Source organism: Crocodylus porosus, unplaced genomic scaffold (assembly GCF_001723895.1).
Source record: "Crocodylus porosus isolate Cpor-Errol unplaced genomic scaffold, CroPor_comp1, whole genome shotgun sequence".
NCBI lineage: Eukaryota > Metazoa > Chordata > Crocodylia > Crocodylidae > Crocodylus > Crocodylus porosus.
This window is the reverse complement of record NW_017728912.1, coordinates 32,456,456-32,483,884: the sequence shown is the minus strand read 5'-3', so window position 1 is coordinate 32,483,884 and position 27,429 is coordinate 32,456,456. Positions and strand designations below refer to the sequence as shown.

Sequence of the window (27,429 nt, the reverse complement as noted above, 5' to 3'; positions counted from 1 at the left end):
TTTATCTTTCCTTCTGACAGCTTATAAAATAGTTACACTTGCACTGTATTTGCCTTTCGGTATTGTTTTAAATGGTTTTATAGCCATTTAGAATGTTGCGAGACATATGCTCTGAAAAATAATAGATAACATTTAATTCAAAAGATGGCTTTCAGCAGATAATTAATCTTTCCTTTAGCCTGTTTTACTATAATGCTGAAGATGGATATTAAGAGATGCTTTTGCATGATGTACTGTAGTATGTTTGATAGAAAATAGAAGAATATTTTGCATTTTATCAGCAGGTTTAAAAACACTTGTGAGATAATTTGGCAGGTACATATTGCGCATACAGAGTGGCAAATATTCTCATAGTGGATATTAATATGAAACTCCTTATTAGATCTTTCACAAAGAGACATGTCTTGTTCTTCTGTCTCCCTTTCCACTCTCCCATTTGCAGGAGCGGTAATGAAGAAAAACTAATGGCTTTATTGACTCCTTTAAATGTGAACTGCCATGCAAGTGATGGGCGCAAAGTAAGTTAATATTCTGTATTTTTAACATTTTAGAAAGGTATATTTAAAGTCATTTCAAAATGCAGGTGTTTACACCAAGGCAGTTTATATGGTTGAATTCTAATTAATGTCTCTTCACCATGAAACCAAAGGCTGCTGTACTTGATATTGGCACTTGTGACAGATCAACAGAGCCAGTGAACCATGTATTTTGAGTATGCCTTTTCTTAAATGTCAGGTGCTGGATTGTTTGTAAAATAAAACTGTACAACCTTTCATACGAAGAACAGAGCATCCCAGTTTAGATTTAAAAAATCAGTAAAGAAGCAAAGGTTTGCTCGCTACCACGCTCTGTACTGTATGGTCATGTTTTTGCAATTGTTGTTTCGGAAGTTGGCATTCACAGTTCTTTATACCCTCCAAGTTACAGATGACAGCATCTTAATGAGATTAGCGCCTAATGCATTGTCTTAACTTTGACGTTATGCTGTTTGGGTCGACTGTGATTTTATTTATTAGGTATATGGAAAGAAATAAAGATTAGACAGGAATTTGGTGGTGGGGGGACATTTACGGCGAAGGCAGAATAAATGGCAGGGATTTTTAGGATAGGTTCATGTAAATTATATGATGTGCAGCTATCTGATTTCTGTGCTTTATGTCATTCATGTCACGTGATTTGTGATTTTTTTTTAGACAGTCACACTATTAGCAGACAGATCTGTCTAGCCTGTTAGGCGTACAAACTTTGACTGTTCCTGAAGTATATACCAAAATGTTTTTAATATACATGGTTTAAAAAAATACATGTTGCATGGAACCATGCATCAGATTCTCGAGCTTTTGAGCTAATTCAGGTACAGAGGCAGTTGGGATTTGAAAAAACATGCATTTTGCATTCTTATTTTCTTCAAAGTATTTTCTGTGTAATAACTTTCGATGTAATGAGAGCGCTGACCCAATCCCTCAGCTCATGAACTGGCAGAGCTTCACTGAAGTCAGTGGAGATATGCTGATATATTCTAGCCACCAGTCTGGACCATGTTTTATAGAAGGGAAAATACCCAAGCCTTGCCTTTAGTAAGTGAACATTGTATTGACTACTATACTGTTGCTTCATTTTTGGAAATATGTCTGTAAAGTCTGTCAGCATAGCCATGAGTAGCAGTTCTTAAATGAGAACTAATCGTTTACAATAGAAAATTTTAAATGTCTTCTAACTACAAGATGTAGAATAATCCTTTTAAATTTTTAAAGTTGTTATCAATAATTGAACGCTTCTGAATCTTGAGGGGCCAGGCTGCTTAATTTTAAGACCCATGAAAAGAAATCATTGCTTTATTTATGACTTGATATGAGAATCAATGGTGCATTTTCTCTGTCTTAAAAATGTTGAAAATGGGTTGTGTGTGTGTATTTATACATGTGAATTATATACACAGGCATACTTGTGTAATATAAGCTAATTTATTACCTAAACTTCAACCTTATTTAATTTTATCTGTGATACACTTCTTTAAGTTTTGGATTTAGTTCCATTCATCTAAGCAGTCGTGTTTTTTATTTTGTGTGTCATTCATATATATATATATATATGACACACAAAATAAAAAACACGACTGCTTAGGTAAAGTATTGTTTAAATATTAATGATATACTACTAGTTTGTTATAGTTAAGCACTAAGGCACACAGCAGTACATTTCTGGGTGAGTAATTGGGCCCTGTAGCTACTGATAGAAGTCACAAGTCTGCCTTTGGCCTCAGATCAACAAGAAGATGACTCCCTGTGCTGCCTAGAATTTTTAGTTCTCTAAAATCCAAATTACATGCAAGAAAATAGTATTCAGTTTCCATTGTTTACATGGTATGGCAGCTCTTGTAGAAATCTGAATTCTGTCCAAAACTAAAAAAAGCATATCACAGATAAGTAAGGTTGATGTTTAGGTAATAAATTAGCTTATAGTTTTTAAATGTCACTACATACACACAAGTATGCCTGTACGGTGATGTACATTTGAAAAGGATAAGACTTTCTTCTAATTATTAAGACTGTATCCTTTATCTTCATAGTATGGAAATGTGTACACTCAACCAAATTTATCTGCTAAATAAAGTAAATTGACGCCGGCACAGACGAGACTATTTTGAGACTTTTATTTTTTATTATTTTCAATGTTTGGGTGCAAAATTGTAATTGTAAGTAAAAAGTATTCTTCATAAGAATAGGGCTGTCCAGTTGAAAAGTATTCTATTTTAGAATGTGACTTTGAGGTCCGTTAACAGTGCAAGATTATTTTGTCAGATTTCTGAAAAACTTTTATTTTTTAATCCATTCAAATTACCTGACATTTAGAGCTGATAGCATAAGAAATTGTGAGCACCTAACCCAAATTGGCATTGCTGTATATACTTAGTTATCCTATATAGCAGCTAATGATCTCACAGAGTGTTTCTTTTATCATAATGTAACTTAGTTTTTATATTTCTCTGTATTTATTGGCAGAAATTTTCAGACATTTTACCTGCAACTATTATAGTCTCAATTTATAAATTTGTATATTTTGCATCATTATTTATTTTTATGAGGATTTCTTTTGTAGAATGGAGTGATAAAATGGAAAGTTCTTGAATATGACATCCGCTAGGGCTTCATGGGTCATAGAATTGAAGGGTGGATTCTTTTAATATTAGTTCTGTGGTTTCAGTGCAGATCAAATTACTTAAATTAATTATTTTCTAATTATAGAAACATTTGTGAAATGTGTTGATAATCAGAATCCGGTTCTTACTGGGTAGGTGTCCTCATCATAAACAGGATGGTGGCCAGCACTGATATCCCCTCTGTCATTCTATTTGTTTAGCATAAGGGGCAAAGATAGAATGGACATGGAGGCTGAACTCTTAAGTACCTTCTTATTTTTGATGTGGTTCCTCCAGGTCAAGGTTTTAACAGATAACCTGGTGCTATGGAGAAGCTTGCACTGGTGATGTTTGCCTGTGGCTAAAAGATAATCTTCAGTATCAGTCTTCATTGATACTGTATTAATACTTTCTAGAGTGTTTTTAGGATAGAGGAAAAAAGATGAGAGAACATACAAAACAAAACCAAAACAGAACAAAACAAAGCACATCTGCTAAAACACTCCCAAGATTGTAGTTATCTTTGCAAATAAAGATTAACTATAATTTATGGGTTTTATTATGATTATAGAGTAAAACAAACAAGAATATTGCACAGAAACATCTATCTTCCCCAACATTTAAGCTAATTTTGCTAACTATAGGTTTATATGTGTACAGAATATATAAGGGTGCCTGTGCATGAGTGCATAAAGATGCTATGCAAATAAATGTGTTAGTGTAGTTGGTGCACATAATGAAGTCCTTGTCAAGACAAATGAAAATATTACATAGTGGTAGCATTTCACAAAAAATCAATTCTATTAAAATATCCCTGTTGTTCCCTTTTTAAAAACCCTGTTTATTGGAGATACAAGGCAATCATCCTTTACCACAGTTTATTCTTGCTTTGATTTTAAGAGGATGTTGAAGAAATCATTGGAGTGTGACATCATTGCAGCCCTTCCAGTTAAATCACTATACAAGTTAATATATGACATACTATTTACTTTATGAAAAGGGGATTTGCTCATGTGGAGTCATATTGAGTACATCTCAGATGCATAATGAGTCTCAAGGCCAAATAGCACTGTGCCCGGTCCCTGAATTCTGACATACTGAATAATGCATTGGGTTATAATACCTAGAGAGTTATGTCCTTTGGAGAAGATAGAGACTGAAGTTAGTGGATATTACTGGGTGTTCAACTGCTTTGAAAATGAGATCACTTGCTTAAGCAGCAACATAAAAATTCAAAACCTTCTTGACAGCCCCATTTTAAAAAAATGTATACTTTAATGTCTTCATCACATTTTGAAGAAAAGTCTTGGTGGATTTTCAGAACCTATTTTTAAACATTTTAAAATACTGGGTTTTAAACTTGTCATTGGCAGCCAAAAGTCATGTTATTTTGTCCTGAGAGTGGTGTGCTCTTTTTGGAACACACGTATGTTGGCCAAAAGATTTTTTACAGGAGAAGAGAAATGCATTCAAAAAGAAAGAAAAAGTAATAAATTGTGTCCTGGTTCCAAATGGAGTTAAGATAATGTTGTAGTCCACTGATCACACTTTGGAAGCTTCTGCAGCAAACACATTTCTGAGAAGCTCGTGACCTCCTTGATATTTTGAAGTCCAAAGGTGAGTGAGTTGCTTCTAAGCTAAGAAAAACATTGATTTTATCACCCTAGATAGGTTCCAATCTAAACCAGCCTGGTTGCTTCCTTTGCTTCCTGCCCATTTTATGAAGTGAAATGGAGCCATCTCATTTTATACATTTTGAGAAGAATGCTGCATTTTTGTGTTACGGCTAGGATATTTGCTGAATATATAAGTCTCTGTCTCTCATAGCCAGATCCCTGTGGCATAAAATTACTAAGAGTGATATCACCAGGCATATTTGCCTATTGACACTTTTTTTTTAACAGTGGAAGTAACAACTTGTGAAAAGTTTGATTTCAGGTGTTTGTCAGCATCATATAGATACTCTGTTGCAGAGGCAGAACGAAATTCTAATTCCTACGGCATAATTCAGCAGCCTTAAATATCAGATCATCTTTTGTATTCTTGCAGTTCCCTGCCTTATTCAACACGCACGCCCTTTTTACACCTCATTCAGCATAGACATCCCTTTGACAACTGGAGCCAGAGTCCTATTGACAGCACACTCCTTCACAGTCCATCTTAGATATGTCACTAGAGCAGGTCTGTTCTGTCTAGTGAATGGGGCAGGTATCTAGTGAAAAAAGTAGTGTAGGGTAAGCATGTAATTAAAAATTGTATCATAATGTATGCAAATTCCCTCATCCAGTCTCAATTTAAAACCCCTTTTGCCACCAGCCACCATTCTTCCTTGGCTTCCAGTTTCTGTCCCCTTATCCTTATCAGTTCCCAGCAACCAGTCTCCTTAGGCACTTACAAATATGGGGAGCCTGCTCTGATGCACTGAAAATCTGCTGGAGCACATAAATTAATGTCCTCTGGCAGCCTTGCGTGTCATGTGTATCAGCAGCTCAATGCATCTTTGCACTGAGAAAATGGTGGCGGTGCGCTTTGAAATAAAACGCATTCAGTTTGCTTTAGTACAAAGCACCCCCCCCACCATTTTCTCAGCATGGGGACATGTTGCACTTCCGATGCATGTGACATGCAGGTGCTTTTAACTAGTGCAGTTAATTACTCACCTTTCCTCATTATTGAATTTACTATGCAGTAGATAAAGCAAACTCTGTAGTTGCTATATAGAAGGTGCACATTAGGAACTCTGGTTTTGCAGAGGATACCTATCCTATACAGGCTGGTGAATAGCAGCAACCTGCACCCAGGGTCATCCCCAATATAGTTCGTATGTGAAGGGAAAGTAGCCTAGAGCCTACTCTGGTCCTGAAATGCTAGTAATATATACAGGGAATCTTTAATTCTTGTGAGGGATGTTGGGAAGTTTCACCTTTCTTCTCATCCTTTCCTCTTGCCCCCACCCCTCCAAGGATCCAAACAGAGCAAGCTTTGAGCTTCAGCACCTGAGTTGATGCATGTTGAGTAAGCACAATGTCAGCTCTCCACTGAAGCAAAGAGCTAGGGCTATGGACATGGCCTTGGTCTCTGCTTTGGGGACCTGGGATACTTTACCTTCTGCTGCCCTCAGAAGTAGTTTGACCCATCCTTTGACTAGGAAACTCCCAAGGCCAGTCACAGGGAAGGGGTCTAAGCTAAAGCCCAGTCTTTTCCCATTTTTTATCTGTGTTGATGTTTTGGGTACATCCACTGTATTGAGGCAACTCCACTACATCTACAGGTCTTCCTTTGACTTAGCCACTTGGAATCTCCTTGGAGATTACAACCAGATCTACATTTAAGAGGGGAGTGAGTGGAAATTGGTCTTCCTAGCCAGGTATAGGGACTTGAAATATCTGATGCCCTTCAGTTTGTTCATCACCCTGGAGTTTAGTGATGGTTTCTGTGACATGATAAATCAGATTGGTTGTTTATTTGGAGAAAATTCTTGTCTTGAAATAAGGGTAATATAGATAATCAATATCCAAGTATGCATATGGTTTTAATATGATTAAATCACATTGTATATCAGTGGTTCTTAACTTTTGTACCAAGACCCATTTGTAAACATTGATAGCCAGGCTTAACCTGCAGGCCCCAGCCCCACAGTGTGGGGCTGGTGAGTGGGCGTGTGGGGGGTGTGCATGGCACGTGCCCCATCCAGATTTGTTCAGGCACAGGGCTGCAGCCTGGCCAGACCAGCAGGGGCAGGAGCTGCCTTGGTGGTGAAGTGGATGGGTCGGAGTGTGTGTGGTGGGGGGGCGGGTAGAACAGGGCAGTAAGACTGGTTGCTGCCACCACCATAAACTCCAAACCAGCCATCAGCACAAGAAGTAATGGATGGCGAGGGGGGAGCATGCTGCCCTCACCACCTCCTGTGCACTGGGCCATGGCTGTACTCTCCTGACATGGTCTGACTGCTGGCAACTAGTCTTGCTGTCCTGCTTCATCCTCCCATGCTGGGACCCACCCACTGGGCCACAGAGGCAGCTCCAGCCTGTGCTGGTCCAGCCAGGTTGCAGCCCTGTGCCTGCACAAATTGGCCCCCTACACTCCCACTGACATGTTGTCTATGCACCCCCCTCCGCCCCATAGATTTACATGTGGGGAGCTGCTCTCCACCCTGCCTGGCTGCCACATGCATGTATGTACATGCATATGGTGCCCCCTGTGTCCCACTTCCTCCAGCCCCTTGCAGGCTGAAATGCTGCCAGCGTGCTAGATTTCATCACCACCCTACCTTCCAGTTGCAGGATGGCATCCTTCTCTGGGAGGAGCACATCTCTTTACCTGAGAAGGAGCCATACTCAAGGTTCTTAGATTGTCACAACTCACTGTATCAAAATTCCTTTCCCTGGCCATGCTACTCCACCACCCAAGCAATGACTGCTGAAAGACAAGAAGAATTCAACATGTAGCAGATCCTGGACTCCAAGAGAATCTGAGAAAAACTACATTACCTGGTAGACTAGAAGGGTTGTTGAGCAGAAGACTGTTCCTGGAAACCTGCAGAAAATGTCCCCGTGCTCGATATATAAGAAGCATCCTGATAAGTCCATTCTGACAGTGCCAAGGGGGAATCTTGAGGGGGGCGGGGAGAGGGGCAGGTACTGTCAGAATGTCAGGGGAAGCAAATAGCCAGCTTTGGCCAGTATCTGTCTCACTCATCTGAGAGCAGTGAAGCATTAGCTGGATAAGCCAGCCCTTGCAGCTGTGCCTTGGTTGCCTTATAGACTTGGTTTCTGACAGCAGTAACTCAGATATTTTAAGCAACAAGATTTAGGTGTGTTCAACACTGAAGTTTGCATTTGTTTCTCTAAGCCTCCGTCTAGCCCCCTGATTCATGTCTTGGTTCCTACGTTTGCCTCTAATCTTTGGCTCCTGACTCTCATCTTGAGTTTGGGCTGTTAACTTGGCTGCTTACCTTCAGCTAGTGTCCTGATTCCTGTCTTTGGGTCCCGATCTTCACTCATATCCTCATTGCAGATCTTGACTCTAACCATGGGCCAGACCATTCACACTCTTATCCCTTGCAAGCTAAATAATGAACAATTAATATCTTCTAGAGAAAAGAAACTATAGCATGTATTAAACAGCATTGTTTAACTTTTGGGAGAATTGATATGTGGCTCAGGATAGACAAAAATTGTAGATTACAGTGAAAGACCTGTGAAAAATTACCTGAAAATGAGTTTATTTTACTGTGCCCTAGGGGTATGTCTGAATATTTAGATGTGCTGTGTCTATGTTTCTTAAAATATGGATCATGCATATAATATATTTGATTTAAATATTTAAATATAGTTAAATACATTATCTTTACTCAGCTTGTACTAGCTTTCTGGTATGTAATAAGAATATTTCTTCTTACTTGTTGCTTTGGTGGTGGTGCCAGGTATTTTTATTAAACTATAGGTCTTGTCTATAAGTGAAAATTAATCAAGAATGAAATAAAATCTAAAGTAAAGCAGATTAACTGTTCTAGATTAATTCCATGAATTGATGCGCTTATTCTAGGGTAAGACATCTAATTTATTTTTAATTTAATTATAGCAGTTTAAGCTAAATTAGAAAAAAGCACACATTTCAGAATATGTGCATCTTGTGCACATGGAGGTAATCCAAAATACCTATTTCAGAATAATTCCATGTGTAGATTATCAGATACTTCTTGCAGTGGGGATACATGAAGATTTATGGTTATATGTTAATGCTAATAATAAATTATAACAATAATGGCATGCTCTAGATTAGCAGATTGTCAACCACACTTCAGCAAGCCTGTGATGCACCTCTCTTCCTTAAAACTGCTTTCTAACAGATATCTCTGTCTACACCAAGTTCTGTGGGGTGTTTTGACCATTTGAGACCTGCTAAAACTGAGTCCAAGAAATTCTTGTTTTCTTTTTCAAGGCTTATTGGTCATATAGACGAACAGTGAATTACACTTATCTGGTTTATGAAAGCATTAAATTATAAACTGCATAAATTATCACTTATCAAGTGCTGTTATGAACAAATGGCAGACAAGGCTTTTTGTGTAAATCTGGTATCTTTTATTAGATCAACTAAAATAGTTGGAAACATTCTTCTTTACACGCTTCCGGGTAGAAACACCCTTCTTCAGACAAATGAAACGTCAGCAGAAAGCTTACAAAGTTTGTCTCTGAAAGAATGCAAAGAAGAATTTTTCCAACTATTTTAGTTGGTCTAATAAAGGGTATTAGATTTACCCAAAGAACCTTGTCTGCTTATGTCCTTAGTTAAACCAACACAGCTACAACTAACACCCCTGACACCTTGTGAACAAATAGTTCTCAATAAATTAATTTTTTACAGTACAAGCTGTCCTCAGGCTTACGACACAATTGGTTCCTGAAAACCTCATCTTAAGTTGGAATGTCGTGAGTTGGAACCAATTTTCCCATGGGAGCAACGTTATAAATGGGACTTTGGTTCCTTTACCATGCTCGATAGAGCTGTGTCCAGCTGGTAAGTCTGTTGTGGTGGAAGGGGATGGAGGAGAGAAGGGTATGGAGGGCAGATCAGGGCCCGTGCAGTGAGAGAGGGGCTAGGGTGGGTGTAAGTGCTGGCCAACTGGGTCCAGGCAGGCGCAGGACTGAGCTGTGGCTCATTGCAGGGTGGGGGTGAGGGCACAGGGAGGGAAGGGGCAGTGACTCTCACCACTGTACACTGCTGCTCCTGCCGCTTGTCTGGGAGGGCATTAGTGGGGGGAGCGGCATGTTCCCCTGGATCTGCATGGGGTGGGCGGGGCCAGGGCTGCACTGGGCTGCAGTCTGGGCTGATGTGGCAGCTCTGGGAGAAGGGCCTATGCCCTCATAGAATCAATGAGTTGGAAGGGACCTAGACAGATCATCTAGTCTGACCCCCTGCCATGGGCAGGAAGGAGCACTAGGGGTAGGAGGGGTCATAAGACCCCAGCCAGGTAGGTGCCTATCCAGTTTCCTCTTGAAGATTTCAGGGAAGGTGAGAGCACCACCTCTCTGGGAAGCCTATTCCAGGCTCTGGCCACCCTTACAGTGAAGTAGTTCTTCCTAATATCCAGCCTAAACCTCTCCTCCCTCAGCTTGTGGCTGTTGTTCCTGGTGACTCCGAGGGGGGCCCTGGTGAACAGACGTTCCCCAAGTCCCTGCTGGTGGCCCCTGATAAGGTTGTAGGCAGCCACAAGATCCCCCTTCAGTCTCCTCTTGCGGAGATTGAAGAGATTCAGGTCCCTCAGCCTCTTCTCATAGGGCTGGCCACGGAGGCCCCCAACCATACGAGTGGCCCTCCTCTGGACCCTCTCCGGGTTCTCCACGTCCTTCTTGAAGTACAGTGCCCAGAACTGGACACAGTATGCCTGACCAGCGCCACATAGAGGTGGAGCAAGACCTCTCTGGACCTGTTAGTAATGCCCCTGTTGATGCATGACAGGGTGCGGTTGGCTCTGTCTATTGCTTCGTCGCATTGGCGACTCATATTCATCCTGGAGTTGATCCTGACTCCAAGATCCCTCTCTGCCTCTGTGCTGCTGAGAAGGTCAGCCCTTAACCTATAACCATAATGCTGGTTCCCTCTCCCCAGGTGCAGCACTCTGCACTTGTCCTTGTTGAACCGCATCCTGTTCAGATCTACCCACTTCTGTAACCTATCCAGGTCTGTCTGGATGCGGTCCCTGCCTGCCGGTGTATTCACTTTACCCCACAGCTGGTGTCATCAGCGAACTTGAACAGGGTGCACTCCACACTCTTGTCCAGATCGCTAATGACGATATTGAACAGCACCAGCCCAAGGACCGAGCCCTGGGGGACTCCGCTGCCCACACCCTCCCAGGTTGACATCAACCCGTCTACCAGCACCCTCTGGGTACGACCCTGGAGCCAATTTACCACCCATGTGACTGTGCATTTGTCAATGCTGCAGTCCCTCCGCTTGCCTACCAGAATTGGGTGGGACACTGTGTCGAAGGCCTTCTGGAAGTCCAAGATGATGATATCGACTTCCTCCTTCACATCTAAGCTCTTTGTTACCTGGTCATAGAAAGAGACCAGGTTAGTCAGGCAGGATCGGCCTTGCACGAACCCATGCTGGTTACCCCTCAACATTACTTCCCCTGCAGGGCTCTCACAAATGTGGCCCTTGATAATTTTTTCAAAGACCTTCCCCAGGATAGAAATGAGGCTGACTGGCCTGTAATTGCCAGGCTCTTCCTTCCTCTCCTTCTTGAAAATAGGGACCACATTGGCCCTTTTCCAGTTCTCAGGGACTTGGCCCGAGCACCGGGATTCCTCAAACAGCCATGCCAGTGGCTCCGCAATGACACCATCCGATTCCCTCAGCACTCGTGGATGAAGGTCCTCCGGGCCTGCCGACTTAGACACATCTAAGCCCTCCAGGTAATCCTTAACTAGATCTAAATTAACAGTCAGGGGACTCGCATCCTTCCTGGGCCTCTCTACGCTATCAGCGGAGAGCACCCCATTGTCAGCGGACGGGAACATGGAGGCAAAGAACTTGTTGAAGAGTTCTGCCTTCTCTCAACTGCCCTGCCTTGCCTTGTAGGGGTCCAATGTTACCCCGAGACAATGTTACCATCCCGTCATTTGTCCAGCCGGGGCAAGGTGGCCACAGGATGGAACCGCTGCACTGCCTCTGGACAAGTGGCACGCAGTGGCGGGAGCCACCCAGCCACCCCACGCCCTCTGGATGAGCCATGGCTTTGTCCTACACCCACCCTTCCCTGGCTTGGTGAACTGCGGGAGGGCACTGGGGGGGCGTGTGTCCCCAGATTGGGGCAGGTGGTGGAGCAAGGTCTGTGGGAGGACTGCACCCGCCTGAAGATTCACCGTAGCTTCCACTGCCCACCCAGAGCCCAGCACGGCCCCACACGGTGCACCGCCTGGACAAGTGGCGGAAATAGTGGTGGGAAATGCTGGATGACCTGGCAGACTAGCAGTGTGCAACGGTGGGAGCCACTGCCTCCTCCCTCCCCGTGTCCCCTGACGACCTGCAGCTCAGTCCTGCACCTGCCCGGCCCCGGCTGGGCAGTGCTGGCCACAGTCTCACCCTCACCGCGGGGTCCCTCCACCCCAATGCCCCTTCCCTTCTACCTCGTCTTCCATCACAACAGACTTACCAGCTGGGCACAAGGTGTCCATTTATCAAAGTCATAATTGATGTTTGTTGAACTCAAAAAGTTGTAAATCAAGGCCTGCCTGTATCTTAATTCTTTAGATTAACTGGATTCTAAAATAACAGATAATCCTGGATTTTGAACACTTGTTTATATGGCTTTTAGCATATAGATATTGTGCTTTGGAGAGGGTTTTTTTTAATCTTGAATCTATATATATTAATTAATCTAAAATGAATAAAGTGGTAGAGACCAATCCTGTATTTACCGTGAAGTGGACAAAATTATCAAAAACTCTTTTCCATTGATATGAAAGTGTTGTGAAACTGCATCTTGAAACCTTTAAAAGTGTGGGAGATAGATTAAAGAAAAAGCAATATAAATATATAAAGACATTAAAAACATTTTAATTGTGTACAGAAACTGAAATAAAGGCTCATCAGTCTGCTGTAGTAATGAAATGAACTGATGACAATTTAAAAGGCTAAGAGAACAAGACAGCATGGTATGATGGAGTGTTGGGCCTCTTGTTCCAGATGGTTCCCTTTCAAATTGCTTTAATGTTTAATGTATGCAGGCTTTTCCTAGTCATTTGATAAAGCAGTTTGGGGAGTAGCCATACATTAATATCTACTATGATATCATAGCAATCACCAAAATATTTATTTAAAACGAAGGCAAAGAAATCTAAGCAACTATGCCCCAGGTGGGTTTTCATAGCTTTTGGTTTTGGAGTTCTAAACTTGGCTGTAAGATAACAGGTGACAATGTACGTGCTTGTGTTAGCCCAGAAAACAAACTTTTGTCATCCCAGTTGCCTTTAGCAATGTCATAGAAACTTTTCACATTATTCTTTGACAAGATTTACTGGAGGAGGGACAAAATGAAATGCTTAAACAGTTGTAACCCACATTAAGCATGTGTGTGTGTGGGAAAAAAAGGACTAATGACATCACCTGTAACCTTAAAACCGGTTTAAGTACCCTGGAATTGGGAGTAAAACTGTCAGTAAAACATACAGTGGCCTAGGGTGGTGTCTATGTTTCTACTCTGGTATAGGTAACTTATCAGCTAAACAGGATGCCATACTAATCCCAGTCTTTCCTGAGACAGCTGCTCTAGTTTCCCATATGAATTCAACTACTCTGGAGTCAGAAGTATGTGACCTACCCCTTTAAAAAAAAAAAAAAAAAAAAAACCCAAAAAAACCAAAACAACAAAACAGGTGCAAAAGTGGAAAACTATCATTCTGCCCTTTTTTTTTTTTGACTGGATTGCCCTTTCACACCTAGGCATACCAACTCAGGTTCAAGAACTGCCTTCACCATACCAATCCAACACCACATCTAGATTGCAGTACAGTATGCCTAACTTCAGGTACAAAAGGTTGTTGACCTTATAGCTCTTGGCTCTGAGCAACCCATCCAGAAAGCACTGAGAAACATACCACAACCATGACATCTATAGTGCCATCACAGTACAAATGGTTCCCTGTGGTCACAACCAGGACAGTCACCAGTGCCACCAGATGGCAAAAGCCGGTCTGAAAGGTACAAGATGCCAACACTTGGATGGCAGGAGAAAGAATGTCTGCATGCCCTTGTTTAGGATCTTGGTGGGAGATGGCTGCATCAATCTCTATTTTGTTACCAGCCTCACTTATCATTTGGAGGACACCAATGAAAGTACTTGGAAGAGGGAATGAGTGAATGCCTGCTTTTCTTTGGACTATGAAAGCAGGCCTGGTCCCCGCCAACAGTCAGTGGTAGCTCAGAGTACACCAGCATTCATGTGCCCCTAATCCAAACTTCAGCTGTCACAATTATACCTCTTGCCCCCCGGGAGTGCATGCTGCAGCCAGGAGCCAACCCCGACCCTGCCCAAGCCCTCAGCAGGCAGGCAGCAAGGGGGAGCTGGCTCCATGCCCCTTCTCTTGCTGCAGACTGGGGTCCTTGGCCCCTTAGCCCTGGCAGCTGGGGGTCCCCTCTGGCAGGGCTGGGGGGCAGGCGGCTAGGGGTCAGGAGTGAGGGGCACCAGTAGGGCTGGGGGGGGGTGGACTTTAATTTTATTTACAGCTTTTGGGGTTATCAGAGAATTTTTAATTTTTTTTTTTTAATCGGAGAATTTGCAGTTTTTTTTATCAGGGAAAACCAGGATCCCTGCTGATTGAATGAAAAGTAAAAGGACCATAATACAGAATTCCAGAAAGTTTTTCTTTATGCTGTAGAAATAAACCTGCATTCCTTCAACTTCCAAGATTTTAGACTTCTGTCTTCTATTTCACTACATTTCTCCACATATGTATTTTTCTTTTCTGCTTTTTGCCCACAACAAGTGTACTGTGTCTTCCTAGAGTATGTTCCTGCATTGTTGTTGTAACAGTAAAAGTAACAGAACAGAAGGGTAAACACAGAAAAGACTGAGAGTTACCTACTAGACCTTCTCAGAGGGAATTGCAGTAACTTTGTGAGGAGCAACAAAGGCATTTCAGTCCCCTTTACGTGACCACCTTTCCCATTTGCACAGCTTTAATTTTGGGGAGACTTTGCCTACTTTATGCAGTATATAGTATTGGAAAAGCTTTATCCATCTGTACCTCCATACCCTTTAGAGTATTGATGCCCTGCTCCTCTGTGATTTATGAGTTCTGGACAGTAGGTACTTTCCCTACTTTACCAAGGCAGTTCTTCAGCCCTTTCTGTCCTGCCTCTGAAGAGCATAGTTACAGTAGTGATTTCCTGTGAGTCCACACAGTATAAAACTGTTTTTAGTTCTTTCTTTTCTCTCGCAGCTAATTCCATGATTCAAAAGACTCTTCTTGTACAAAGCTCCTGATCCTAAAATTGTCTCAGCAGTGCTGTTTTTGTTTATTTAGCATCTAGCATAATGGTTTCCTAATCCTGAGCTGTATAATTTAGGTTTATGGTACCATATGGCACATGGTATTCAGTTGCAGGTCCAAAAACCAGTTGCACTCTTGCCCAAAGGTTAGACCTGCTACAGTGAACTCTGGCAGCAGATGATTTGGGCATGTATCAATTAGGTGTTAACACTTATGGAAACTAACAGTGAGTAATTGCATAGAAAACAAAGATGAAAGGCTTCTAGTCTGTCATATAGGGCATCCCTCTACTTTTAGGATTATTCCCTCTGTGTATCTGTAGTATTTTAGTCCAGTCTAATTCTAAACAGAAAAAATTGAGAGCTTTCAGTGTTGGGGAAAAGTTACTGAACCTCAACAAATGTTTTACTTCTCTCATTTTTATCTGATATTTTTAGATATGCTTAAGCTATGAGAGCCTCCCTACTGTATTCTTTCTCTCTTCACATATTCAAGCTATCCATTTTTATTTTAACTCTCTTCTTAAAAATCATTTCCAGCTCTGGTTTTCAGCATTTGTCTGGCTTGGGGGGACCAGCCCTAATTGAAATGCAGTACTCAGTGTGTTGAGGGATTTTTACTTCTAGGTTCCATAATGTGGTGCTTTGTTGGCACATTTCCGTATGCTGCTATAAGAGATACCTTCTTAGTGACAACTAAACTTTTCTGTGTTCTGTATCACAGACTTGGCTAACATTTCTTTTGAAATTAAGAGCAGAGAAAAAATCCTTTTAAGCATACCTTTCCATTTTCTGTCCCTTCTTCCCACAAAAAAACGTCCCATAGGTCTAAAGAAGAGCATTCTCTACTAGCAAGCTGGTGCTAGTCTTCTTGCTCCTTTTCCAACCATGCTGTGTCCAGCTTGTGTGTCTGTTGGATCAGCTCCACTTTTGTGTTCAAAACAATGGACCTTTGTTATTGAAAATAAAACAAAAGCTTTACATGCACAAGAGAATTTGATTTTAAAAATAGAAAGTAAGCTGCAGTTTACAAGTCCAGAAGTTTGGAGTGGTCTGCTTGTAATATATTTCTTTACTTACTTGAAAAATGCAGTGTACAGTTAGTGATACTCTTTTAGTATAATGCTTAGTCTGGTAAAAAAAAAAAAATTCCATTCATCAACACAATTAGGTATTGCTGGATGTATTCTGAAGATAAAGTGATTTAATTTAATTACTACTGGTAAATGCAGCTTGTGTGGTAAACTGAAAACATTCAGAAGAAAGCATAATAGGGGTTGTTTTAGTTCTGTGCCAGGCCATCTGGTTTAATGACCAAAAGTTAACTCACAGTTCTAATTTAAATATTAAGCTTAAGCATTCACAGTTGAGTGAGAAATGTGTTCTCTGTTCATTTGTTACATTTTGTAGGTATTAGGAGTTGACTTCATATTCTTTACATGGTTTACAAAAAATATTTGGGCTCTAAACTGTTATGCTTACCTGTTCTTTAAAAGTTTACACTTATTATGTTAGTCTATTTACAGTCAGTAAAATGTGTAGCTTGCTTTCATAAAATTGCATGTAGAAATGCACCTTGAAAGGGTATCTGTCAACCATTAAATTAGGAAATACACAAATTTATTGCTTTAAAATAAATTTGGGCAATGAAAGAGTGTAATAATATTTGTGTTGTGCAAGCTACATGGCTAGCTAGCAGGAGCATGATCCCTTGTCCAGCTGCTAAGAATTTAACTCCATTGCTCAAATCTTCAGTGTAAGACTGTAGCTTCATGTGTTTTAATAGAACATCTGGTGCAGTGGAGGCCTGATCCATAATGGTTATGAGCATTAAATAATTATGTTCAGCTGTTTAGTATCAAGAATTTGAGTTTCTCAAAGTAACACTCATTACTGTTGTGGTAGTGTCTGGAGACTTTGGGCCTCCTGTGAAATATAACAATAAAATATTCCCTGTCCTAAACAGCTTACACTATAAGATGGACAGAATGTGGATGCATTATTGCATATTACTTTCCTGTATCCGGAATTTGAAAAACTAATTGAACAAACAACAGAAAAAACACGCCCGCTTTTGCAGTGCAGAAATTCAAAGCTGTAGATTTTAATGTGATTGAAACTTGTTTTTTGAGTCCAGTAATCAGAAGGTTAAAAAGACAGCAAGAGCATCTCAGCCTGCATTTGGAATATTCTTCTCATATAAACTCATGATTGATGCATTTTGTTTTAGAGAAGCCCATATGAGAACATCATCAAACAGACATAGGCTATTGGGACTGGGAAGAGAGGCTCGATGGCATAAATTCAAACCCTTGGCAAAGGGGGCTGTCTGTTTGTTCAGAAGGTTTTGCTTAGAACACTAGATTCAAATTATCATCTTGGCAGGAGTCAGGACATCTTTCAGAATAATCATCCCTATGCAAACTGTGATACTGAGGCCCTGTCTGTGATTAGATGCTCCATTGTTCTTCCCATAATACATTAAAAAAAAAAAAATGGAAGGTGTATTTTGAGGGAGGCTGTAAGACACACTGTGTAAGTGCAAAATATTACTATTATTGCTACTCTTTTCTGCAGGCAGTATGATCTGAGTAAAGGTAACATTTAATGAAAGATAAGAATTTTGCACTGACATTTGCATTTTCATATTCTGTCGAAACTTGCTAATGGGCCATCCATAAGGCTGGAAAGCTGAACATACTAAATGTAACATATACTAGCCTTTCTTGCTAATGAGAGATGTAAAATCTGTAGCATGTGATATGTAATAGAGCTAAAGGTGACGTGCAAAGAAAAATATTGGGCGCAGTCCCTTTTCTGTGTGATGTATACAGAACATCTGGATGGGGTAGGGTGACTTTTTTGTTTTTTTAAAGATTGTTGTTTCTTGTTTTTCATAAGAAATTCAGGTCTTTTGCAAACTTGTTTTTACAAAAAGACTTCTTGAATGATTGGAGAACTTACTAGGATTATGACAATGAGGGACTTTATAAGCAAAACCAGTTTAGCAGAAAGAGGGTTTGCTTTTTATTTTGGCTGTTCCATACTATGGTTTCAATTTGCTATTTAATGCAAATGTGCAAAAACAAAGGAAAAGATGCCCTTTTTAAGGATTCAACATCTCTGATCCTTCACTGGACAGATGAGACCTCATGATTCACACCTGAGCCCAAACCCTCCTCTCCTATGATTCTGTAAAACCAGTAAAGATTAAAGTTGCATGCACACATTCAAATAATCTGTTTGTTCTCCTGGTAGAAGAAATTACCCAGAGCTGTGTATACAGACAGACATTTGAATACTGAGATCCTGAAGAGTTGAGAGCCTGCAATGCTAACACAGTGCAGTGGGGTAGGGGGGAGGAGTATATGCACATAACCTAGTACACTGTAGGCTTCCTTACTTAGCCTGCCAACACATGGCAATAGTGCATAGGGCAGCCCTGATTGCCTGATCCAGACTGCCATGGTCAGCTTCTGTTTCCATGCAGCACAGTGTGGAAATAATGAAGGGAACGTTTTGTTCCCTGCTAGAGTAGTAAGAGTCCAATGAGCAGTACACTGCGTTGCTGGAGGGGGGGGTACTGCTCCCCCTGCTGTTGAGGGGGGGAATGGGACTATCTTCTCTTTTGAGAGAAACCACATTCCCTCTCCCAAAAGAAATGCTTCCGGGAGTGATTTATCCTTGGTTGTGCCCATATTATTTTTCTCCTGAAGTGGCCATCTTACTCTTAAGAGAAAAAGCATGAACATCTGTATACTTATGGTTTCTCCTGGAAGAGCAGTGACTTTCCCAGGAGAAACTGAATGTCAGTATGAAGCCTAAGTTTGACATAACTGATGCTGCCTAAAAAAGCAATAAGCAAAGCTCCTTTTCCCTATTCTCATTTTCCCTTAAACCTTCAACTCTTTTATACATTAGAGAAGAACAAGCAGAGGTTATAAAGTCTTCCCTCCCCCTTCCTTGTAAATGTACTTAAATGTTGTTAGAGTGGCCATAATTGCCATTAACTGCCTGAGAGCCATCCTGCATTAGTATAAAGTCCATTTAGGAACTTAAGTCAGTGAAAACTTGAATCAGTAGACGCAAGTAGTATTATGGCCAAGTTGGTCCTTGAAATCTGGGAGCTGGAATCAATTGATGGTATCACCTCAGTCTCCCTTTTTGCTTCTGCACTTTATTTTAAATTACTATTAAAATCTTTTTAATAGCAGACTTTCTGGAGTCCATAAAGCAAATCACATCTTAAACAGTATGGAAGCACAAAGGTGGTATTAACTGACAACCTGTATTTGCATCTCCTGTTTGTTATAGAATTATTGAGTTGTGGAAGAACATTGATGTTTAGTGTAATGTCACCATTTTCTTTAACAAAAAATTACATTACACAGAAAGACCATATTTGCATGGTTTACCCATCTAAAATGGTAGAGATTTAAAAATATTATAATGAAGGTATTTGCCTTAAGGACAACACTTTGTGAAACAGAAGAATGCTTGCAAGATTACTAGAACAAAGCAGTATTGAGACAGGTGGCAGAAAATAATAATAATAAAAAGACATCCTGAATTATGATCACAAAATAATTCTGCACCTGTTAATGATGTTACAGATAATGTCCATCTTAAAATGTTATAGAATTGTAGAGCTATCACTTCCCTTTCATTGCCAGCACTTTAACCAGTTAGACTGAAATTAAAATTTCAGAAATAAAAAGACATCTGCTTAAGGTAGTGCTGTTTCCAATAATCTGTACAATATCACTGCATTATGGGAACCTTTCTCCAGACTTGTTTCTGCCAACACTGATTGTAAAACTAAGGATATTCAGTTTAATGTTTAGGGCGAGGAAAAGAAGAAAAGAGCTTTGTGCTGGGATCTTACTCTTTATATCATGTATATACATAGATATAAATAAATATAGGTCTCTGATTTTGCCAAATGCTCTTGTACCTAAATAACTTTACCCAAGTGGCTTTATTCAGACTTCTGAAAGTTACTGTCATGTACAGGTGGTAGCAGGAATAGGTCCTATACAGTAACTACTAGTCGTCTTCTTTTAATGGTAAGTATTGCAGATGCTTAGGCAGCTAAATTTAACCTAAACTGTTATTTTTGGGGAAAAAAATAAATGTAGGTTCATAGTATTTCAGACAGTTGTTTATTAGTTATCTGAAATCTTACATCACAGTTAATATAGATCCTCAGAATTCTAATATTATAAAAGCCTAAGTCTGTCTGTCTGTCTGTCTGTCTGTCTGTCTGTCTGTCTGTCTGTCTGTCTGTCTGTCTGTCTGTCTGTCTGTCTGTCTGTCTGTAATGCTTTATTTGCACTCCAACTGGCTGACAAGCAGCCAATCAGAGTGCGAACAAGTGTTTGAACAGGAGCTGGTGGTGGTGGAGCACCGCCATGATGGTGGGGACACAAAGGATGGAGAGCAGGGAGGCGAGGCCAGTAGCTCCGGCATTGCCCCCTCTGCCCTGCTCTCTGCAGGTGGCGATGATGGAGTGGTGGCAGGGACAAGGTGGCATGGAGGTGATGGTGGTGGTGGCATGGGAGGGAGCGGGATAAAGATGTCATGGGGGCGAGGGGGGGGAGGCCACCAGCTCTGGCTTTTTCCTGCCACTCCCCACTTCTGTCATTGCAGGAGGAGCAAGCCGAACACAGGTTGAGGGAATAACGGGCACACTGCGGCAGTAGGGAGGAGTGGATCCAGGCCCTATGTGGGCCAGGAGCAGGATCTAGCCCCAGCTAAGGGAGAAGCCAGCCCACCGTGGTGGTGGGGGGGCAGCAGCGGGTCCAGCCCAACACTGCAGTGATATGGGGAGAGGGGAAAAGTGAGCCACCTCCTCCCTCCCCTGACCCTGGGCCCACTCCTCCCCCTCATCAGCTCTGAGCCTGCTCCTCCTGTTCCCTGCTGCTGCCGGGTCAGCCCAGGCCCACTGCTCCCCCTGCTGCTGCAGCCCAGCTTCTGCACACCCTTGGGCCAGTCCTTCCCTGCATCAGGCCCAGGCCCACTCCCCCCCTCCCCACCACTGCGGCAGGGGAGGTGGGAGTGGGCCCAGACTGGGAGGTGGGGGAGGGCATGGGGCTCGGTCCCTGCATGCCCCCCCTGCTTGTTATTCCTGACCGGCAATTGCTAGTTATTCATAATCTTTCAAAAAGGGCAGAGTTACAATTCTTGCTTTTTAACAGCCAGGGAAATTAAGAGCTAGGGCTTTCAGGTTGCTCATGGGTTAGAGAGCCTCAGAGCTGGGACTGACTTTCTGGCAAATGGATTTGCCATTGGGAAATCATTCCAATCGAACATTTCTGACCACATCCACTTCTTGCCCAATTCCTACTTTGCCCCACGTTAGGGTGAGGTAGGTACAGAAATCAAAGGTTTCAAGGAACTCTCCCTAAACATGACCTACAGAGAAAGGATCATTAAATTGTAACTTTAGAAGAAAAAGAAAATAACTAAGGTTAAATGAAAAGAACATGAAAATCTGTCCTGTTTTATTATCTAAAAATGACTTGCATTTCAAATTCCCAGGCAGCTCATCTTCAAAATTGTTAAAAGCAAAACCATCTGTTTTAGTATAAACTTGAGGTCTACACCCTTGCAATGATTGCCATCTTGTGTATAATGAACTCTGTTTAACTGCATGCTACCTGCTTAACTAGTTTATGACTAGCATAAAACTTAAAAATAACATAAGTGTCTACTATAGTAGAAGTGACATTGAATTTCTTTTAATTACAATGGCAATTAAAAACGACACGTGATTGGCTTGATATATGGGTAAATATAACTCTAGGAAGGTCAGTGTACTCTAGAGGTTCCCATTTGTAAGCCTCTTGGCTTCCAGTACAACACATGGAGAAAGGTAATTTGTAGTTCTAAGTCTTTTTTTTAATGTTAAACTATTAAATTTTTATATATATGATTATAGTACATTATATGATATCACTACTCACAGTACCTGATTTCTGTACTTTTAACTCTGTAGGAATAATCCATCAGTTTTATATAAAAGTCCATTTATTGTTATGTTTTACTGATTTGTTTGTTTATTTTTATGATGCAACTAATTACTATAATGACTAAACTTTGTAGACTAGACCACAGCTGTGGCTTATAGTCAAGAATTCATCCACATAAACTACATTGTTATTTTTACAATGATTTTTTTCTGGCATTTCCTTCCCGCCTACTGTGTTCTCCAAGCATTCTTACTCTACTCATAGTCTCCCGGGATATTCACTAGGCAGTCTAATGCACAACTACTCTCCTCCCCGTGTCCCTAAGGGAAGGGAAGAGCCTTGTAGTCTACCTCACTGCCTCCTTTCCCTGGTTCCATAAACCTCCAGTATTATGCTATCCTCCAGGCTACCTAGTTTGCAGCTGGGAAGCTGGAAGTGTAAACTTACTAGTTGTACTTCTGCAGGGAATCTGAAAGAGAGCTGAGAGCTCCAGTTAGCTTCTCCATCTGAGATCATGGAATTGTGGGGTCAAGAGGACCTGGATAAAGAATGGGGTAGTTCATGCTTCTTAATGCCATTGTTGAATGTTTTCTGGAAACAAAGGTGGTAATGCTGCTTTCATTTGCTGTATTCTTTCATCATTTCTCCAGCCATAAGCTAGAAATACTTCTTTGTGTTAACAAAGGCTGAGATTCTGTTGCTGAGATTCTGTTAAATAGGGGGCCAAAAGACAGCAGATTCTGTGACCCCTGAATGCACAAACCCTATTTGAGTCATTATATTTTTAAGTCTTCAGAAATGAAGAAATCTTAATAAGAGTCCATGTCTTAGAGTTCCCCTTGGTTGAGAACATCCTGTTAATCTTATTTAATATGAATGAGGAAGAACTTTGGAGCTACTGCTATCATATTAAAAATACGCAGATGAAAATTGCTATGATGAATTCAGTCAGACTGAAGAATTCCTTACTAGTGTACCCCTCTCATTCCAAAATCTAACCTCAGCCCCAGGTAATGGTTCCCAGGTAGCTTTAGATTTCAGACCTTACTATGTACTATGACTGTTCATATTCAACAGATTCTTTCCAGCGGGGTCATTACAATAATAATCGAGGCAGCTGGTTCTTTAGAGAATTTTGAGTACAGTATTCTCTAAGTGTCAGCTGTGATGAGCTACGCTCTTTGATACTGTATTTCTACAAACGTGTATGTTTTGATGCATCAAAAAAGTCAAAATTTTACAAGCATCTTTTCTGAGGTAGACCCTGACAAAGTTAATGTTTTGTTTAAACAGTGAGAGGAAAGATTTTAGAGCAGAATAACAGGCCCCCAGTACTTTGAAGGGCCTCAAATTAGAAGAAATTATTTTGGGGGGCTTCAGTAGGGACTGCAGGGGAGAAAATTCTGTAAATGGTCTTCCTTCTGTTTCATACTACTTTGCAGGATGAGTAGGTCAGATATCGCCTCTACATTAGGGACTTTGCATTTGTTGTCTGGTGTTTACAGTGCATAATGAACTGTGAAGATGAAATAGATCATTCTCATACAAAACTGCGTAGACTCTCTAATATCCAAAAATAAACAGACAGTAAGTGAGGACATTTTTCTTTACCAGAGGTGAGTGTACACTTTGGTCATACAGTACAAATGATGTCTGTGTATTGCTTAGTAGTTCAGACCAGTTATTGTTTGGGGAATTAAATGCTGTACCTATATTAAAAACATAATATGGCTTATTGAAAGTAGCAATAGTTCTAAACAAGCATTCATTCCCAGAAATGCATACAGCATGTGGCTATACTGTAGCATCTGATATTTATCACAGGAAACACTAATATGACAACAGTTTGGTTAGCTAATAGAGGAAATGTTTCATAACACTTGTAATATTGTATATTTATAGACCTAAATTGTAGGTGTATGCCTAACCAAAGAATAGAGTATAACATGACTTGAAAGTCTCTCATCAGCTGTTTGAGATTTATTTTCTCTGTACATTGTTCCCATATGAGTTTTGTGTCAAAAAACGATCAACCCACTAAGCAAGGTCAGTTGAAAACTGTCCTAGTCCCTCCAGTCTTAACCGATAGGGAAGATGGAAATGACATCTTCTATTTTCTATTCAAGACTTACTCCTTCAAAGGAAGAAAGTACACAAAATTTGCTTCTTAATAGAAAGCTTTTAAGGTAATTAAACTTGTGGTAAGTATGTGAACAAAAGTGGGGAAATTGCTGTAAAGTTGAAAGACTTTCAATTGCAATAACATTCTTATTAATAAGGTGAGAAAAAGAATGTGATTTTAATTATTGTATGGAGCTTAAATAGTCAAATGTTTTCTGTTTTAAAAGAACAGTTTGCAGAAGAATTAGACTTAGTGGGAGGAAGTTATACGAAGGATACACAGTTTGCTATATATTCATATGTATAGAGTTATTAGCATAATACAGCATACTTAGAAGACACCTGCATTCTTTGGACGCAGAGCCAAAGAGTCATTCTGTTAAAAAATGAACAAAATGATCCTGCTACAAGCAGAGCAAGGGAACAGACTTCCCTTGTTCTGCATTCACACATTCTCCCCCTTCTCCAAGTGTTTCTTTGTATACAGCTTGCATGAAAATATTAGTTCATGCTTTAAGTGTGAATGCATTTCTGCAGGTATCAAACTTACATACATTGCATATATACGATAAACATGGTGTGTGGGTATGTGCACTCTTGCAAATATCCAGCCTTCGTGCATACACTTTGCATTTCCTGCCCTCAAAATTGTACATGTCCTTTTAAACATTTGGGCCGTTTTTCAGATATCATCTCTATGATAGGGTGTTCTTTTACCTTAAAAGACTGTTTGGATAGTGTTTTGTGTTTCTTTGCTGCATAATAATTCACCTTACGTAACTGAATTGTCAGAAGCAAATGGATGTCACGGAGATGTTGATTATTCGTGAATAATGACAGCTGAAGCGCTGGAAGAGTCAGTTGCCACAGTTCAACCTGTTGGTTTAACTAGAAAGTATTATAATAGTACAGATAACATCAAGTGTTCAAAAATCCTGAGTCAGGCCATCAAAGTCATGAGATTTGTCTGGAAAGTTAAAAAAATTTTAGAAGCAATACATTATGACTGCCTTCATATTTTTGAACATTCTGATAATGCTTCAGCTTGCCTTCTAGTTTTTAACCTTTAGGTTCATGTTTTTCAACTTTATTCAGTATTCTAGTATGTTTACATGCCTAGTGCCTCAAGTATCTCGCTGAGTATCACAGTAAAATCTCAAGTGTTGGCAACCATGGATGGAGAGGACCCTAAAAGATGGTGGTATCTAAGTATAGGTGTGACAAAGCTAACTACCACATCTATTTTATGAAAAAGTATTGATGAACAGAGAAGTGGCTTCTTCTACAATTTAGTTTTTGTTTTAAAAAAAGGGGGGGGGGTAAAACATTTGACCATTCAACCAAATCTTGCCCTTTGTTTAAATACTGAAAAGTGAACTATATAAATTAAAATATGGATGCATCCTGTTACCCTGTCTAATTTTTGTTTTTATTTGCAGTCAACTCCATTACATCTAGCAGCAGGCTATAACAGAGTTCGAATAGTTCAGCTTTTGCTTCAACATGGTGCTGATGTTCATGCCAAGGACAAGGGGTATGTGGGACTGGTCTATGCATTCTCCATTTTCAAAGTGGTTCTGTGTTAATGACATTTATAATTTTTTCTGTTGTGTATTGTAACTCAGTCTGTGTAAATGAGTTATTCTTCAGCTGAAGAATTGGACTTGGTTTATTTCCAAAATCAAAATTAGTGCTTTATGTTTAATAATCTTTGAGGGTAAAATTTTTGAGAGATGAATTATGATGATGATTTATACTCCTTACTTCTGTATTCATCTCTGTTATACCATCATTAAACAAATTTATATTTTTAAATTTGTGCTTGCATGGAATCATAGAAAAGTAGGGCCTGAGGAAGTCATATAGTCAAATGCAGTACTCAAGGCAGGATCATCCTTATCTAACCCATCCTATTCAGGTATTTTTCTAACCTGTTCTTAAAACTGCACAAACAACCCTCTCACCCAGCTACCAGGCACAGTGCCCCAAAACACCAATTACACCCTAACTTGCCACTGGTAAAACGGGATTATGGCACTGTGTAGAATGGTGGGGTCTCAGGGGTGTCCATGACTACTCCGGTAGCTCTGCAGCCACTCCCCTCTCCACCTGTAGGACACCTTTCCTTCTTTCCTGCCACACTTTGATGGAATAATAACAATAATAGGGAGACTGCCCATTGGCCTTCATGTGACTCCAGTCCAACTAGACCCCCACTGGGTTTCCTTGGCACCCTACTGGTCTGTCCTTCCCTGCTGCCTTCGTCTTCCTGCTGGGGCACTGCACAGCTTCCCTCTGTTTGTCTGCTCCCCCCACCCTTTTCTTCTGGACTGTGCCCCACCCTGCGCTAAACAATAGCCAGTAAGCTATAACTGGTTATCACTGGGCTTATCAGTTAAATAATTAATAGATTGTCTAATCAGTCACATCCCTACTACAGGTTAAAATTCCTTCCATTGTTGCAGTGGGTCAGAGGAGCAAGACCTTACAATCAAGAATCTCATGGTGTTTTCAGTCCAAGCTGAAGCACTGTCGCATCCCAGTCAAAATAGCCAGCCTCGGCTGTAGCCAACACACAGTGCTTTTGAGGAAGGCAAAAAAACCCAACAACCCACAGACCACTGCAGCAGCTGGAGGGAGAAAATTTCTTCCTGGCCTCATGTGGCAACCAGCAAAGTTCAAAAGCATGGGAAGACCAAAACACCCCTCCTTTCTGCACTGCAAGCTGGGAACTGCAAACACAGCTCCACACAGCCTAACTGGAGAGCCAGAATGCCTTCTTCTGTCATTCTATTCCCTCCATGAATTATCCCAACTCCTTTTAATCTTTTTTTTTTTTCATTTATGGAACTCTTCTTCATTCTCTTGCTGCCAGGCATAGTCTTCTCTAATTTCTACCTTCTCTGGGATTACTGAGTTCTTGTGATCTCCAGGTGACTCCTGTACTTCTAGCTGTTGCTCTTAACAGCATGCTGCAGGTATTGCTGTTCCTAGATCATCCCTGACCAATGCTTATCCAATCTCTTTTTGAACCTCCAATGAAGGAGATTCCACAGCTTCCGTAGGCAGTCTATTCCGAGGCCTCTCTCTTTTAGCAACGAAGAAGCTTTTCCTGATGCTCAGTCTAAAGTTAGTTTACTGCAATTGTGATCCATTCCTACATGTCTGACTTTCAGTTGTGAGAGAGAAAAAGT

The 27,429-nt window shown here is 40.8% G+C and overlaps 1 protein-coding gene across 1 annotated transcript in view; it reads left to right on the top strand.

Moving 5' to 3' along the window:
• The window catches only part of TNKS (tankyrase), a 213,750-nt gene that overhangs the window by 108,912 nt on the left and 77,409 nt on the right, over positions 1–27,429 (top strand). Inside the window, exons 5-6 of the mRNA XM_019533970.1 lie at positions 443–518; positions 25,675–25,769. Coding sequence (XP_019389515.1) covers positions 443–518; positions 25,675–25,769 — 171 coding nt within the window. The remainder of the gene's footprint in view (positions 1–442; positions 519–25,674; positions 25,770–27,429) is intronic.